We start from the raw sequence: 18098 nt of genomic DNA, 5'->3' as shown, positions 1-18098 counted from the left end.
ATGAGCATGGTGCTCATGCAGTCTCAGCCTTAGCCTCCGGTCACCAGAGCCACTGCCCTCACAAGGGAGAAGGTGAGAACGGGTGGCGGGGGGGGCGGGGGGGGGGGGGAGAGAGCTCATTCTCAGCACCACGTGATTATACGCTGCTCCAGGATGATAAACCATCCACACAAACGGTCCTCAGTGCTTGGAGCTGTGCTGACAGCCATTCGTTCTCTCAGCAAATACTGAGCCATCTCCTCTGGGCTTCACTTTCTGCTAAGGACTGGGGCTCCAAGACGATGGTCCTCCCAGCCTCAGCACCTATTTAAACGTTTCTAGACATTGGGTTCCTGAAAGTCTTGATTGAGAAATACCGCTGGTCTCTTGGTTTCCTGGTATGACAGAGACGGAGTGTTCAAAGAGGCAAAGCCTGGGCTTTATGGAAACTTTATGTTTTTTGTTATCCAACTCCGTTATTTTACGGAACCACCCTGCAGTTTGTATTTCCTGTTTTTGATCCCTGCAGATGCCAGAGGCAGGCACTTCATAACTGTTAAAGATCAAGAGTTTTCTTTTTCAATGGGTAGGCATATAAGGAGTCAGTGGGATAAAGGAATAGCTTAGCAGCTTGGGGGTATAAAATAGGCCAGTAGAATAATGAACACTACCTGAATGCTTAGGAGCAAAGACACACTGTTTTGGTTACTTTGTAATAATTCAAGGTACCCTCATTGTTCCTACTGTGGGGACTGAGCTAATGAGGCTAATGAATAACTGCTCTGCAATGGACTGAAATTCCCATAAACTTCTTGCACCTGCATTTTTTGCAAACAAATCCTACATCTGCCACCAAAACCTATTGTGTGGGGGAACTGTACATACAAAGTATGTGTATGTTTGTGCACAAGTCACCTGGTCCTGGAAGGCTTGTTCTTTTTCAAGTCTTCTTGCCCAAAGCATCATCCATTTTTCCCCTCTAAATTTTATTACTTACTAGAGGCCCAGTGCATGAAAATTCATGCACTGGAGGGGCATCCCTCAGCCTGGCCTGCCCCCTCTCACAGTCCGGGAGCCCTCAGGGGCAGGAGGCAACCCGGCGATCAGGGGAAGGCGACACCCCATCACACCTCTGCTGCTGCCACTGCCAGCAGCACAAGCCTCAGCCGGCCCTGGTTACCTGAGCCTCGGGCGGCCCCGGACAGCTGGGGGCTGAGGGGATTGGGCACCACCATCTTGTGGCTGTGGACACTGCCACCTTTGAGAGTGTGGCAGTCAATTAGCATATTCCCTCCTTATTGGCTGTGGGTGCCGCCATCTTTGCAATGGTGTGAGGGTCAATTAGCATATTCTCTCTTTATTAGATAGGATGATGGTCCCTAAACATGGTCTATTAAAATAGTCTCACATCATATGTTCAAACTCTTATTGTTTCAATATCTTGAGAAGTAGAATTTCAGTAAGCTTTTTTTTTACTACTCACAAAAAGTGAATAAAGCTGGGAAGATTTAAGCGTCAAGCATTAAATTATAATTCAAAATTTTAAGACTTATTGAGCAGGTGTAACTGTGTCATTAATATAATTATGCATTTTAGCCTGGTTGGCATAGTTCAGTGGTTGAGCATTGACATATTAACCAGGAGATCACGGTTTGATTCCCAGTCAGGCAACATGCCTGGGTTGCAGGCTCCATTCCCAATGGGGGGGCATGCAAGAGGCAGCTGATCAATGAGTATCATCATTGATGTTTCTATCTCTCTCTCCCTCTCTTTTCCTCTCTGAAATCAATAAAAATATATTTTAAAAAATAAAAAAGTAACATGATATGAGACACGTGACATGGCCATATTCCAGAACTTGGTGGCCAGAGTGTCTTTTGTGTCTCCATGATGTAGTAAAGCCCTAGCAATGCCATCTGAGTGGAATTAGGATATCCCTGTCTCTGGGATGGGATATCCCTGCCCCTGCAGCTACGTATCACAGGCTAATGAATCTCCAGAACCCAAGGCCTCATTCATTCATATGGACTTTTGAGAACCTCAAGCCCATCTAGATTGGAAGCAGATCCTCTGGGTGGGCTGCTAGTCACACCTGCAGCACTGGGATGACCCAAGTGAAACTCAAATTCACTTTTCCTGTCTACACTCACACTGGCACTATGCCAGGAAATTAGGAAGACTCTGCGCTCTGCTCTCACTCTGCGTAAGAGCTGGGGTATGGCAATCCTGAGCCATTGGAAGTAGTAGATTACTGTAAACTGATTTCCCGATTTTTTAATAGATTTAAATTAGCTCCTAATGAGATCTTCATTTGACATCTGACAAAATTAACATCTCTATAGAATAAGGCTAATTTAAAAAAGAGATTAAGTTATCAATTATTTAAAAAATATTATAAAACTATAAACAATACAGTATTAGAATAAACAGTATGCTCTAAAACAACCCCTAAGAACCGCTAAGATTTAAGCGTCAAACATTATAAAAGAAGTTAATATGAAATATAAAAGAAGTTAATATGTATAAAAGAAGTTAATATGAAATAAAGAGCATATTATGAATTGATTCAACATATCAAATTGGTAAAGTTGATGACTCAGAAAAATAATTCAGATGACAGCCTTACCTCATACAATTGCCAAAATAAATTTATATAAAACATTAGAAGCATGTGTAAGTTATCACTTACCTGTTCTTTAGAAGAGAAATTCATTTCCAAGCATAAAAATAATTTTAAACATCACAAAGAAAGATAGGTTTGACCACATAGAGTTTTAAAGACCCTGCAAACTCCACCTCCCTCAAAAAATATAAAAATAATACATTTAAAAAGAACCGCACTAATTTGAAAGGATACACACACCCCTATGTCATTGTAGTGTTATTTACAATAACCAAGCTATGGGAGGAACCCAAGTGTCCATCAGTAGATGAATGTATAAAAAAGCTGTGGTACATATTTACACAATGGGATAATATTCAGCCATAAAAAAAAAAAAAGAAGGATCTCTTTATGACAGCATAAAGGAACCTGGAGATGATTATGCTAAGTGAAATAAGCCAGTCAGAGAAAGACAAGTGCCATATGATCTCACTCATATGTGGAATCAAATGAACAAAATAAACTAACAGCCTGGCCGGTGTTGCTCAGTGGTTGAGCGTTGATCTGTGAACCAAGAGGTCATGGTTCGATTCCAGGCCAGGGCACATGCCCAGGTTGCAGGCTCAATCCCTAGTGTGGTGTGTGCAGGAGGCAGCCAATCAATGATTTTCTCTCATTATTGATGTTTCTATCTCTCTCTTCCTTTCCCTTCCTCTCTGAAATCAATACAAAAATATATTTAAGCAAACTAACAAACAAAATAGAAACAGACTTACAGACAGAGAAAGACTGACAGATGTCAGAGGGGAGGGGCATGGTGAAAAAAGGTGAAGGGTTTAAGAAAAAAAAACAACTCATAGACACAGACAACAGTATGGTGATTACCAGAGGGAAAAGGGGAGGTAAATGGTGATCGAAGGAGACATGATTTGAGTTGGTGAACACACAATACAATATACAGATAATGTATTGTAGAATTGTACACCTGAAACCTATATAATTTTATTAACCAATGTCACCCCAATACATTCAGTAAAAAAGAAGAGTTGCATTAAAGGGTAAATATACTTAGCATATAGGGATCTTTGCAAATCAGTAAGAACACTATTATTTCAATGTGAAAATGAGGATGGTACACAGACATTTTACATTGTCTAACAGATAAAAGTGAATGCTCTACCTCAATAGGAATTTTGAAAAGTCAAATTAAAAGAACACTGAGAAACCACTTCTCACTTTTTAAGTCAGCCAAGCAGTTAAGATAATTAATAACCCATGTTGAGCGGTTACACACAGAAAGCCAGGAACTCTCCCACGCTGTTAGCCAGGGTACAAATGGGGGCAAGCTTGGTGGAAAGTAATTGCATTTTGACAATTTGTTCTAAGAGCCTTTTAAAAAATGCATAGTTCATATCCTTTGACATAATAATTCGACTTCTAAGAATCTATTTTACCAAAATAACGAGATGAGCACCAAGATTTTGACACACACATTAATCAACAAGTATTTTCTGAAGGCCTGCTCTGTGCTGGGCCCTGTGTTGGCAGTTGCGGTGAATAAAACACAGAACTCCTGCCCAGTGAATGTCTGCTACTTTAAAAGGATGTGTATTGTGATATTTCTAGATTCAGACCCTGAAAACAATCTAAGTAGCACACAATAAAGGAGTGAGTAAATAAATCATGTCAGGTTCATAAAATGGAATATTATAAGGGCATTAAAAACAACTTCTGGAAAAATCTATGAAACAGGAAAATGCTTATGTTAAAATGTTAAAAGCAAAAAAAAAAGTATTGATGCAAAACCAAAGACATAATTTTACCACAATTATGAAAAATATGCTCATAGAAAAAAGACTGGAGAAAATATTTGGCCCTAACCGGTTTGGCTCAGTGGATAGAGTGTCAGCCTGCAGACTCAAGGGTCCCAGGTTCGATTCCGGTCAAGGGCATGTACCTTGGTTGCAGGCACATCCCCAGTAGGGAGTGTGCAGGAGGCAGCTGATCAATGTTTCTCTCTCATCGATGTTTCTAACTCTCTATTCCTCTCCCTTCCTCTGTGTAAAAAATCAATAAAATATATTTTTTTAAAAAGAAAATATTTGAACATGTTAACGTAAGTGATCTGTATTTTTCTAAAAGTCATAAAACCTGGGCTCTAGTCTCAGCTCCATTGCTTATTATCAATATATGACTTTGAGAAAGTCAATTAAACTTCATAAACCTTCATTTTCTAATTTGTAAAATGGAGCTGTAATTCTGGCCTTGACTGCCTCCCAGAACTCAAATTAGATAATGCATGAATGGGTACTTTTCAAACTAAAAGCTCTAACTAAATATTACATACTTTTATTTTCTTAGCAAAGAAGAATAATTAGATCTGAAAGACTAAACCCCTTTCTTCCACTTTTTGCATATGGAAAATTCCTACTTAATACAGCAATCCCCCCTTACCTGTGAGGGAGATGTTCCAAGACCCAGTGGATGCCTGAAACCACAGACAGTACCAAACCCTATACTGTTTTTCACTACACATACAAACCTGTGATAAAGTTTAATTTATAAATTAGGCACAGTAAGAGGTTAACAATAAGAAATGTAATACAATAGAACAATTCTAATAATACTAGTGGCCCGGTGTGCCAATTTGTGCACCAGTGGGGTCCCTCGGCCTGGCCTGCAGGATGGGGCCCAAACCAGCTCTCTGACATCCCCCGAGGGGTTCCAGATTGTGAGAGGGTGCAGGCCAGGCCAAGGGACCCCACCAGTGCACGATTGGGGCCAGGGAGGGATGCAGGAGGTTGGCCAGCTGGGGCGGGACCGCAGGAGGACTCTGGGGCATGTCCAGCCCATCTCGCTCAGTCCAGATCTGCCAGACCCCAGCAGCAAGCTAACCTACCAGTCAGAGCATCTGCCCCCTGGTGGTCAGTGCACATCATAGTGACTGGTCGACTGTCTCCGTGGTGGTCAGTGCAAGTGCATGTCATAGTGACTGGTCAACCGGTTGACTGTCTGCCCCTTGGTGGTCAGTGCACATTAGAGCAAGCAGTTGAGCAGCCTTAGCATATCATTAGCTTATTACGCTTTGATTGGTTGAACGGCCGACCAGATGATTGGACACTTAGCATATTAGGCTTTTATTATATAGGATACTGCAATAAGTGTTATGTAAATGTGGTCTTTCTGAAAAATAACTTACTGTACTATATTCACCTTTTCACTTAAAGGAAGCACTTTGGTGTCTGTTTGGCATATTCAAATTGCCAGCATCACTCCTATTTTGCTTTGGGGCACTTATTGAGTAACATGAGGGTTAAACACAAGCCCTGTGATAGTCTGATACCTGAGATGGGAGGATTGCATATACAGCATGGATGTGCTGGACAAAAGGATAATTCACGTCGTGGGCTGGACAGAGGGGCGGCGTGAGTTTCATCACACTACTCAGAACAGTGCACGATTTAAAATTTATAAATTGTTTATTTCTGGAATTTTCCGTTTAGCATTTTTGGACCACAATTGTCCAAGGGTAACTAAAACCACAGAGAGTGAAACTGCAGATAAGGGGGACCACTGTACAATGCTCACTTTGCAGTTTTTCTTCATTTACCCCATTGGCCCCCAGTCACTTACTTTGCATCTTTGCCACATTTCTGTGCACTACAATAATCCACACTAACTGGCCAGGTGTATCTCACCTGGCAACTTTCTTGTTTGTAATATGGAAATATATGAGCTGGGACTACCTAGAGCAGCGGTTCTCAACCCGTGGGTCGCGACCCCTTTAGGGGTCGAACGACCCTTTCACAGGGGTCGCCTAAGACCATCCTGCATATCAGATATTTACATTATGATTCATAACAGTAGCAACATTACAGTTATGAAGTAGCAACGAAAATAATTTTATAGTTGGGGGGTCACAACATGAGGAACTGTATTTAAAGGGCCAGAAGGTTGAGAACCACTGACCTAGAGTTTTTTAAGAATTTATAAAACTGCCATTTCTTCACTCCCATCCTTATTTTTTTACCCAAAGGATATAAAGACATAACAACTGAGCTGCCCTAAAATCAAGTAATCTCTTCAGGAAAATATTCCATAAGCCCTCTAATGGGTGGTATCTGGATCTTAAATATTATTCCCGTCATCATTACATTTTAAGGGTAAACCTTTCTCTGAGGCAAGGACCACCCACCTGAGGCCTTGTGAGGCACTGTTCCCAGCAGAGGGACATTGACGGTTGGATCTGCCATGATGCCTTTATCCAGAGAGCGCAAGGACAGGAATTCATAGAAGTATTCTGCCTACAACAAAAGGCATGACAGTCAGCACCATGGAAACCACAGAGAGTGAGGAGGCATTTCTCAACTCATCACCCCTTTGAGGGAGAGTGACATTTTCACTAGGACCTCTGGAGCACACGACCACTTAAAATTGTGTATCATAAATTACTTCTCCCAGCTACACTTCCCTTACACTTTACTGATAATGTTTATCACTTAACATTTTGTTCCAAAACACATTTTAGCTGGTATTATGAACAGATTGCGTGCTGGATGTACTAATATTTAATAACTTTGGAATATTTATATTGCCAGGTACAATAATAACAACTAGCGACAATGACACAACAAATGTCCATGTATGCGTACCATGTGCCAAGACTTATTCTAAACATTTGTATTAACAGTACATATAACAATGGAAAAGAATTGCATGGATGGAGTGCAAACACTCTGGGGGAAAAAATGCATTTCAGTGGCTATATTGTTTCCAGTACCTTCTAATAAGTTATCATTCGCTGCTCCATCATTACATACTCTAGCTTTATCACATTCTAAATTAAATCTATGTTTATATGGCTGGTATATTAAAATTACATTTATAAAAACATAATTTCAATAAGTTTTAAAAACTAAATTTAATGGGGTGACATTTATTAATAAGATTATATAAGTTAAAGTGTATGATTCTATAAATACATCATCTATATATTGGTTGTGTGCTCACCACCCAAAGTGACCATATATCTGACCCCCTTAACCCTCTTCACCCTCCCCTCAGCCCCCTTCCCCGCTGGTAACCTTCGTATTGTTGTCTGTGTCCATGAGCTTTTTGTTTTGTCTGTTCATTTGTTGCTTCCTGTTTTATATCCCACATGAGTGAAATCATATGGTTCTTGTCCTTTTCCATCTGACTTATTTCACTTAGCATGATATTCTCAAGAGGAATCCATATTGTTGCAAATGGCAGTATTTCATTTTTTCTTATGGCTGAGTAGTATTCCAGTGTATATTTGTACCCAGCAAGTTACAAAAATCATGTGTTAAGAAAAAGGATGAAAAATTAGATAAAGATTAGGTAAAGATTAAAACAATGATTGTATAGTATAGATAACTATTTTTTTCCTTCTCTCTCCTTTTCAAATTTTTTACATGTGGTTCCATACCTTTTATAGTAAAATAAATACATTTATTTAAGAGCAAACATTAATCATGTACCCATCTGATCATCGATGAAATATTCTTCTTGGACTTCTATTTAGTGTGGCTGTGCTCACATAACAATCTCATTTAAAATTCTTGCATGTCTCCTTGAAAGTGTGTTTCAAGAAAAAAAATACTCAAGTAAAAAAAATTTATTGTTGAAAGTATTTACATATGTCCCCTTTTCCCCCCATTGACCCCTTCTAGTTCATCCCCACCGCTCACTCACTATTAAAGTAGCTTCTGAATGTCTATTCCAGAAACTGTTGATGATGTTCAAAGAATGTGGAACTGAAAGAATTTCCCTCAGAGTCCAGAAACAACTCCGTAGAGCAGCGATTTTCAACCTTTCTCATGTCATGGCACGCAAACTACTAACATTCTGCGGCACAACAAAAAATACATTTTTTGCCAACCTGGCAAAAAAAAGGGTATAATTTTAATTTATTCACACCAGACAGCTACTAGTATTGTTGTGCTGGCTGTTGTCATCTTTTTATATAACATACATAAAATGGTATCATAAATTACTTCTCCCCGCTACACTTCCCTTTGCACTTTACTGATAATGTTTGGGGTCAAAGAAAACCTAACTTCTATGCCAAAGAGAACAGCCAGCCAGCCTTAAAGTTTGAGAACAAGTTTCACAAATTCTAGGGAAAGGAGGTCAGTGCCCCTGACTAAATAGATATTGCATGTTTTAAAAATTCTTTCGGCACACCAGTGTGCTGTGGCACATGGGTTGAACACCACTGCATAGAGCATTTGGGTCTCCTGTTGTAGCTTTTGAGTATGGCCACATTAAGTAGGTTGAGAAGCATGGAATCCACTGTATTCAATATCAGGGAGTTGGCATGACCACTCAACATGATGCATTTAAGCTTGATGGACTTCTCTGGACAGCCAATACTCTGATCTTATCAATAACAAATTTCACACTGCTGAGGCTTTAGGGTGATTTCTTTGAGAATCAGTATACATTATGGTTTTTCTCCTGCAGTTCTAAGACTGTATCACAGGTCAAGAACTGGTTCAAGCAATTTCCTATTTGGAACTTATCAGCAAAGGCAGTTGCCAGAGTCAACATTTTTGTTTGTTTGTCTCTCTTGTAGAAGATGATAGTGTTTCATAATCTCTGAAATATATAATTTTCTTTATACTTAGCATCGTTTTTAAAAAGTGGTTTGCTCATGTATTGTTTTCATTGCCTTATTAAGAATTCCAACTTGAAAACCACTTAGAGATTGACTAACCCTTTGTCTCTGATTTTGACACTGATTTCTTTTAACGTTCCACTTCATCATTATAAAGAGATCTACCAAAACCACCAATACCATATAAATATTTCCACAGATAATCATCACCATGAGGCAGAGATGAAATATATTACTCATTTAACTTAAAATTTTAAATATTTCCCTCAGAGTTATAGAAAATGGTTGATGAAATAAGCATTAGATTTGTAATGTCATATTCTAACTTCTAGTCAGGACTTTGTTTTTACTTTGTTTATAACATAATAAATATCCTTAGTCCCAAACCTCTCCACTGGAAAAACTATTTGGGGTCAAAGAAACCTAACTTCTATGCCAAAGAGAACAGAGAGCCAGCCTTAAAGTTTGGGAACAAGTTTCACAAATTGTAGATTTATTACTTAGATAAAAGGAGGTCAGAGCAGGAACTGTAATAGGGAGGTGGCATATTGGAGAGCATGCAACTTCTATTAGGAAAAAGTACATTTTGTTTCATTAAATGACACTAGTGGAAACTCAGGTAGAGGTAAGGAGAGTGCTTATTTGGGAAACATATGAAAGATTGCCTTGTATTCAAACAAAGAATGGGCCTATTCAGGAGAATAATTCACTTCTAAATTAAATTGCTGAAAAATCTTGCTGGCCGGGTTTGCATGCAGTAAATTTTCTTTTCATGGAGAAGTATAAAAGACATACAAACTTTATCAAGAGAGGAGTGCTGGAGGCCTTTTAACTTGCTCCTAAGAGACTTGGCTGAATATTGGGGTTGTTCCTTTCAGAAGTGATGAAGGTATCATTTAAACAGCAAAATGGGACAACTCATAAGGCCTTCACTCTGGCGTGCTTTCTTTGGGTAGACAAAGAGAGCAGAGAATTGCATTAACCATTGGTAGGAATGGAGAAAACCCAGTATTTCTTTTCCACCTTTGAAGTTCTGGGTTTATGGTGTATATTTAATCTAATAAGCACAATAATTGCAGGATCCTCTGAGTTAAGAATCAAAGGTTCTTCATAAAACCATGAAGGCTGTCAAAGAGGCGCTCAAACCTCATTTAATTTCATATATCCTGATGCTGAGCTAAGTGCTCATGGGAAAACACCAAAACAATTTGTCCCAAGGAAAATGTTTTTCCCCCTCGCCCTAACCCGTTTGGCTCAGTGGATAGAGTGTTGGCCTGTGGACTGAAAGGTCCCAGGTTCGATTCCGATCAAGGGCACGTGCTCGGTTGCAGGCACATCCCCAGTGTGAGGTGTGAAGGAGGCAGCTGGTCGATGTTTCTCTCTCATCGATGTTTCTAGCTCTCTATCCCTCTCCCTTCCTCTCTGTAAAAAATCAGTAAAATATATTTAAAAAAAAATGTTTGTCCCCCCAAAAAATATTTGTCCCAAAGAAAATTTCAGACGGTTTAGAGATACAAAACATAGAGATGCCTTAAGGTTTAAAACTTTAGAACTAATTTTTGTTGAGTCTTTACTTGAGTCACCGTTCATTTCATTCTCACAGCAGCCTACTATTTTTATAGCATAGACGTATGTCCAGATTAGCAGCACAGGGAGTTTGAGAATTATTAAAGGGTTATAGACTAGCTCCTACAATGTGTGTGAAAGGCAAGAAGAAATCTACTGAAATGACGAAGAGAGGAAAATAGTTCAATGTGAAAGTCTCAAACGTATAAGCATGCCCAATGCTTAAAATAACCTGACGCCTGAATGTCTAGACCAGAAACTGTCAGATCTCACATTCTTCCTCGGCATTCTTCTTGTCACCTCTCTGTAAAATTTTGTCCTTCAAACTCAAAACTCGTTCTCCTTGGATTCTGTGACACTCTGCTGACTCTCCTCCCAGGTCCTGAGTTTCTGACATTTCCTCATTAACTCTCCACCTCTCAGCTCTTGATCACAGAAAATCGCTAAGACTCAGGCCTCAGCTCTTCTCTCTTTATATTCTGTCATAAAATTCACGCACTCTCACACACGGAACTATTTCCTTTCGGGCAATGACGCTGGATGTGAACCATTGGCACTGCCTCATGGCCATGCTTGCCTCGTGGAGTCTAATTATTGTCATCCCAAACCAGCTTCCCCTCCTGATTTCTTTATGTCTGTCAAGAGTAGTATTTTTCCTATCACAAAGGTACTGAACCTCAGATTTGTCATTGTTTCTTGCCTCTACCTCATCTCCCAATAGCCAGACATCAAAATCTCATCCTTTCTCATTATTTATCTTTTGATTCTGTCCCTTCCTTTCATTCCCACTGCTTCCATCTTAACCCAGCCTTTATTTCTTCATTGGCATTATCATAACATTTTCTGAAATATCCATCTTGCCTTCCTCTTTAACATATCTGCCATAATATAAACCAACATATCTAATTAAAACATAACTTTTGCCATGTCATAATCCTCTCCTGTCTCCCTTATCTCTAAGACAAGGCCTTTAGCCTAAGTGTCCTCCAAATTTTATTTATTTTTTTACTTTAATTTATCAATTACAGTTTACTTTCAATATTATTTTGTATTGGTTTCAGGTGTACAGCATAGTGGTTAGAGACAATCATACTTTACAAATTGTTTTCCCCAATATTTCCAGTACCCACCTGGCACCATACATGGTTATTACAATATTACTGACTATATTCCCTATGCTATATTTTACATCCCTGTGACCGTTTGTAACTACCAATCTGTACTTCTCAATTTCTTCACCTCTGTCACCCAGTTCCCCATCACCCCTCCCCTCTGGCAACCACAAGTCCACTCTCTGTGTCTATGAGTCGGTTTCAATTGCGATTGTTTGCTTATTTTGTTCTTTAGATTACTACTCTCCAACAGGGGTCTTCTGCAACTCACCTGGCCTGCTCTGAATATAACATAGCCATGTCTGTATCCTAGTGTTTTCATCTGTACTGACCGGTGATAGGACTTAAATCAGCTCAGCCTTTAAACATATACCACCATGCATTATTATTAAACATTTCACAGGTATAGGTCATGTATCATATACATTTTGAATTCTTTGTGGTTAATGATGAGGTTGCATTTTCCCCCCAACATTCTATTGGCAGTCATGCAGCATTGTGCACAAGCAAGGTATTTAATAAGTATCTGCTGGATGAAAGAATGGTCTACTGAGAAGCATCCAGATGCATAAGCCAGGGCATCTCTGAACACATTGTTGTGATGAAATGGCATTAGCCCTGGTTCTACTGACAAGCAGCAGCTTTTCTGTTCTGGCAATTGCTAAATTACTTTTATGGGTCAAAAGATTATCTTTTTACATATATATATTGAACTTATTGGGGTGATATTGGTTAATAGAACCATACAGGTTTCAAGTGTACAAATCTGTAACACATTATCTGAATGCTTCATCATGTGTTCACCACCCAAAGTCAAGTCTCTTTCTGTCACCATTTATCCCCCCTTTACTCTCTTCCACCTCCTCCACCCCCCTTACCCTCTGGTAATCACCATACTGTTGTCTGTATGTATGTGGTGTTTTTTTTTTATTAATCCCTTCATCTTTTTCACCCAGACCCCCAAACTGCCTCCTTTCTGAGAGCTGTTTAGTCTATTCTGTGTATCTGTGATTCTATTTTGTTTGCTAGCTTATTTTGTTCATTAGATTCCACATGTAAGTGAAGTCATATGGTATTTGTCTTTCCCTGACTGGCTTATTTCACTTAGCATAATACCCTCCAGGTGCCTCCATGTTGTAACAAAAGGTAAGATTTCCTTCTTTTTTATAGCCTGGTAATATTCCATTGTGTAGATGTGCCACAGCTTTTTTATCCACTCATCTACTGATGGGTCCAGATCTTGGCTATTGTAAATAATGCTGCAATGAAGAACATAGGGGTTCATATATTCTTTCTGATTGGTGTTTCGGGATTCTTAGGATATATTCCCAGGAGTGGAATTGCTGGGGCATAAAGTAGTTCCATCTCTTTTACTTTATGGCTAGTCACCACAGCATACATAGAGAACAGTGAACATTTTTGAAAAAAATAGCAATCAAAGGAACATTGACATTTGATATCCAGCCAATCGGTGTGTAGTCTGTAATTGTTTTATACTCGTTCTGGGACAAAACCTAGGCAATGGGGCCCCCAGAACGAATGTGAGCAGATAGTGCAAACAAGGCTCAGTTCTGAAACATGACTTTGTTCAATGCTCTTCATACCTATGAGTCTCCTTCCAAAAGTTACATATATTGTAATTTTATTGACTTAATTTTAAAAGTTTGCTTTGTAAAACTGTATATATTTTGCCTTCTGTAAATTACAATATATAATTGCATCATTATGCGGAAACTGAAATATCAACGATAACTTTTTTCCTGACTCCTTTGAAACTGGCTCTAAGAAGAATTTGTTTCAGAAGCCAAAAAGGAACAGTCCCTTCTCTTGCAGAGTAGTTAATTTTTTCACTGGTCTTGGCTTAAATTGACATGTAAATGAACATTGCTTAAAGAGAGAATCTCAATCTGTTCTAGTAATCATCTTTATATATATTAGACCACAGTCAGAGGGCTAGGTGGAGGGAGTAAAGTTATTGGAATATAATGGTAATATTAAAACTTAAAGTCCAAGTAAACACATCCAGGACGAGAGTTTTGTAAACTAAAACTGGCAGGAGATCACACGGTTTGGCTTCACATAAATCTGAAGTATCTAAAACATTTCCATTTTTTTCCTCCTACGGTTTGGAATCACCATTGCTCATGCAAACCAGAAACAGACCAGGATATCTGACAAATCACTGGCGAGTCACTCTCTTTTAAGATATGAAAGCAATGTATTCATATTAGATATGAATTCAAAATTAGATAAAACCCAAAGCTACAGTGTTTTATTTGTTAATGTTGAGGGAGGGGTCAAAAAGAAAATAGAAAAACAGAGCATTGGGGAATGGAAAAGTTTTATTTTTACGTTCTTGAAGACTAAGGGGGGGGAAGGTATATCAGTATAAACACAAAGTAAGCTCTTAACAAAATCTTGTCCCCATTCAGCACAATGCTTTCCACGGAAAGGACAATGTAGGTAGCAGTAGGGCTTCTGAAAACTTCATTCCTCATTATTTCTCAAGGCTTCTGGGACAGTGGCTCCTTCTAATTCAAGCATTACACAGTTATGGGTCAATGCCCACCTAACAACTGGGCACCGAGAAGAATGACAGTCAGTATTGGACAATCTTGAGTGGGGTAACGTAAGGGACCAAGGAAAACAGGGTTCATTACAAGTGGCACAGCTGGGGACATCCAACTAGAAGGTGTGGGGAAAGAAACAGTGTGGAGGCTCTTGGGAGCACAGCTCTAAGTCTCTTCTGGATACAAGGCGGAATAATTATTGAAAAATCTGAGTGAGCTAATGAATGCAGCTGTTCTGGAAGAGATGAGAGAGGAAGGCTTCATTTCTGAAAAAAGAAACAGGAATACCTTTTCTATTTTTTCTTGTCATATCAAGATTTATCTTTGTTTTGTTTTGGTTTTTAACATGTTTTTATTGATTTTAGATATATATATTTTTTAATTGATTTTTTACAGAGAGGAAGGGAGAGAGATAGAGAGTTAGAAACATCGATCAGCTGCCTCCTGCACATCTCCTACTGGGGATGTGCCCGCAACCCAGGTACATGCCCTTAACCGGAATCGAACCTGGGACCTTTCAGTCGCAGGCCGATGCTCTATCCACTGAGCCAAACTGGTTTCGGCTGATTTTAGATATAGAGGAAGGGAGTAGGAGAGATAAAAACATTGTTGAGAAACATTGATTGGCTGCCCCCTACTGGGGATCGCAACCTGGGCATGTGCCCTGACTGAGAATCAAACCAATGACCTCTTGGTGCATGGGACAGCACTCAACCCATTGAGCCACACTAGCTGGACAAGATTTATATTTGAATATTTCTTATATCTTCAAAAGCACTAGTCATTGGATATTCATTTATAAGGGGGGAGAGAGAACTGCCAAGAGCTATTTCTTTAACAATAATTTTAAAACTGAACAATTATTCTTACAGCTCATTTAGTACATTTATTCTTCATCAGTATCTCATCCCCTTGTTATCTTTTCTTCATGCAAGTAACATGGCAGTGTATTTCAACACACCACGTTTTAAAACACAGAATAACAGCTATAAAATGTACAAACAAATTTGGGTAGCACAGACACATAGCTCAAAAGAGGCAAAATTAATGTCCCATTTCTTTAAGAGTTCTGTATAATGTATCATTATCTCTAGGGGTATAATTTTACTCTACTGATAAAAGGTGAGTGAAAATTTTTAGCTGTCATAGAAATGTCAGGAGATATTCCCAATGATGGCTTTCAAATCATTTAACATTAGGTCATATTTTTCTTAGTTTTATTTAGCCTTAGGTAGTTTTCTGAAATTCCTTGATGTATTTTTTCATTGAATCCACATGGACATTATTAACTTACTTTTTTATGAAAACCAGGGAAAAAAACCAGACTTTTCTCTTTAACTTTATGTTTTGGAAAAAGGCATTAAACTACTTTGGTAAAGGTTATGAAATATGCCTTAATGTGACTTCTTTGTTCATATAGTTGCAATTTCATGTATCAGAGTACTACATTACAAGATAGGTCCAGTTGTTCCATTCCAATCCAAGAGCCAAACAGAAAAAAATAAGTCTGTAACTTCACAGTTACAGATTTTCAAAGTCTAAAATTTAGGGAACAAGTCTTGCTAACAGAAGATTCAACTCATAGTTATCACTATAAATTTTTCCATAGGCCCTAGAACATGCAGCACAATTAGCCTTTTTAATTTTCTAAGCTCCTCTGGATATTTGCACCATTCACCCTCCTTATGAAAAAGAGAAACTGAGGCAGAACAGAAGCAATTCCCTGGATAACACTGATGATGAAAATCCATAATCTGAGGACTGGTTAAATCTATGTGGCCAACTTCAATTGCCCCCTAATGCCCCTGAGCAATTCTTTTTAACATCACTACTCTCTCCCTTCTCCTACACACAAGAATTCCATAAATTCACCAAAGTCCTCCACCCCATTCCTGCTTTCCTCACTCAACTGATTACCTCAAAGAAAAGATTGTGCTAGTGGTGAATTCTCTCTAGTTTTTCCTCCACCCACTTACAAAAAGGCTACAGCCACATTCAATCCTGCTTCCTTCCCATATCCTCTGAGACTGGTTCCCTAAATAATGTCATCTTCCCTCATATATATTAATGTGATGAAAAGATTAAGAACCAAACACTGTCTCTACCAGGCTATCTTCCTTCCTTCCTGACATTAAAATGCATCTATAATCAAGGCCTCAGCTTTCGTGCCCATAAGTCTTCAGCTTACTACAGTATGGCTTTTGCCCCCATTACTATTAAAATGTTTTGATGAAAGGTCACTGATGATATCCAAGTTGTTTTATCCATTCAACACTTTTCCACCTTCATCTCTCCTGTTTTTTTTTTTTATTACAAACAACTTCTCTTTCTCTTCTTTTTTGACCTATATATAGCAATAATAGTGTCTTTGAGTTTTCCTTTTCCTTCTCTGATCAGTCTATCGCGAATGACCTTCACATGCTTCTCTTTATATAACTGCACCTTGCGAAGCATTCTGAATGTGGGCCCAATGAGCCCTTAGAGAACCCATAGCTTTTGTGTTCATATGGACTAGTATATGGCTTAGGGGAAAGCAGAACTCAGCTCGTTCATCTCATTCTTAGAGTCCATGGCTCTCAGGGTCTCTTATCTGTTTCCATAACTTCACCCACATTTCAGTGACCTCCCATTTGTATCTCCAGTTTTCACCCTTCTTCTGAGCTCTAGATTAATATCAATAGCTGTCCACCAGACATCTCTGCCTTGGACTTCACATGTCTGAACCAAACCCATTACCTTCCCAATGAACCTGTTCACTTATCTTCTTCAGAAAGCAAGCACTGTATACCTGACCGCTCAAGGCATAAACTTGGCAGTCTTTCTAGACTAACTTTTCTTTTATCAAACATCTCCACAAACTTTCGTTGATTCCTCAGATCTCTTCTTTTCTCTTGCTTTCTGTTGTTACTACCAAAATTCAGACATTTCCCACTGGCTCTGCCCACCTACCTGCCTCTTCTCTTGGGTCTTCCTTTCCAAGTCCTTGACCCAGCCACAGCAAGCTTTGAGTCCATTGAGCCACATGCTCTCTCATGAGCCCTGCCCTTATTTTATGCCTGGAATGTCTACTCCCTGAAAAACTAACTTCCCTCTCCAGGCTCAGGTGAAATGTCACCTCTTTGTAAAGCTTTCCTGCTCCACATGCTTCTTTCCTGTACTTTCCCTTATTTTACTATTATTACTTAGAGTAACAATCTATTTACTTGTCTTCCCCCCACATTAAACTTTCCTCTCGGAAGGGGCTTTATTTTTTATTTGAATCCCCAGGGACTAGCATATTCTTTGTGGCTCAAAAACTGTTTATAAAAAATGAATATAAGTGTTAAGACAAATTAGCAATAGCCCCTCAAAAAGTGGGTGAATCATGGCTTACCATGTCTACTCCAAGTCATGAAATTTCTGTTATGAAATGAAAAAGAAACCCAAGTATACTTGTGAAACCTTGATTGAGAGAGGTAGACATCAGCATCCCAATCACAGGTCAGCAGGAAATGGGCGATATCCGGCCACGCACAGGAGACTAAGCTGGTCCTGATCTGGCTCTCCACGGAGACACCTAACAGTCCACACAACAGCACACACAGGCAGGGGTGAACTGGGGTAAAATTAGGGCTACAGTCAAACCAACT

General features: G+C 39.1%; 1 protein-coding gene across 1 annotated transcript in view; it reads right to left on the bottom strand.

The window, feature by feature from the left end:
* Nucleotides 1–18098, bottom strand: part of WIF1 (WNT inhibitory factor 1) — a 72120-nt gene that overhangs the window by 22658 nt on the left and 31364 nt on the right. The window contains exon 3 of the mRNA XM_036300155.1: nt 6777–6885. Within this exon, the coding sequence (XP_036156048.1) occupies nt 6777–6885 (109 nt within the window). The remainder of the gene's footprint in view (nt 1–6776; nt 6886–18098) is intronic.

This window comes from Myotis myotis, unplaced genomic scaffold (assembly GCF_014108235.1).
Source record: "Myotis myotis isolate mMyoMyo1 unplaced genomic scaffold, mMyoMyo1.p scaffold_m19_p_3, whole genome shotgun sequence".
Lineage (NCBI taxonomy): Eukaryota > Metazoa > Chordata > Mammalia > Chiroptera > Vespertilionidae > Myotis > Myotis myotis.
The sequence above is the reverse complement of the archived record's forward strand: the minus strand, read 5'-3'. Positions and strand labels throughout refer to the sequence as shown.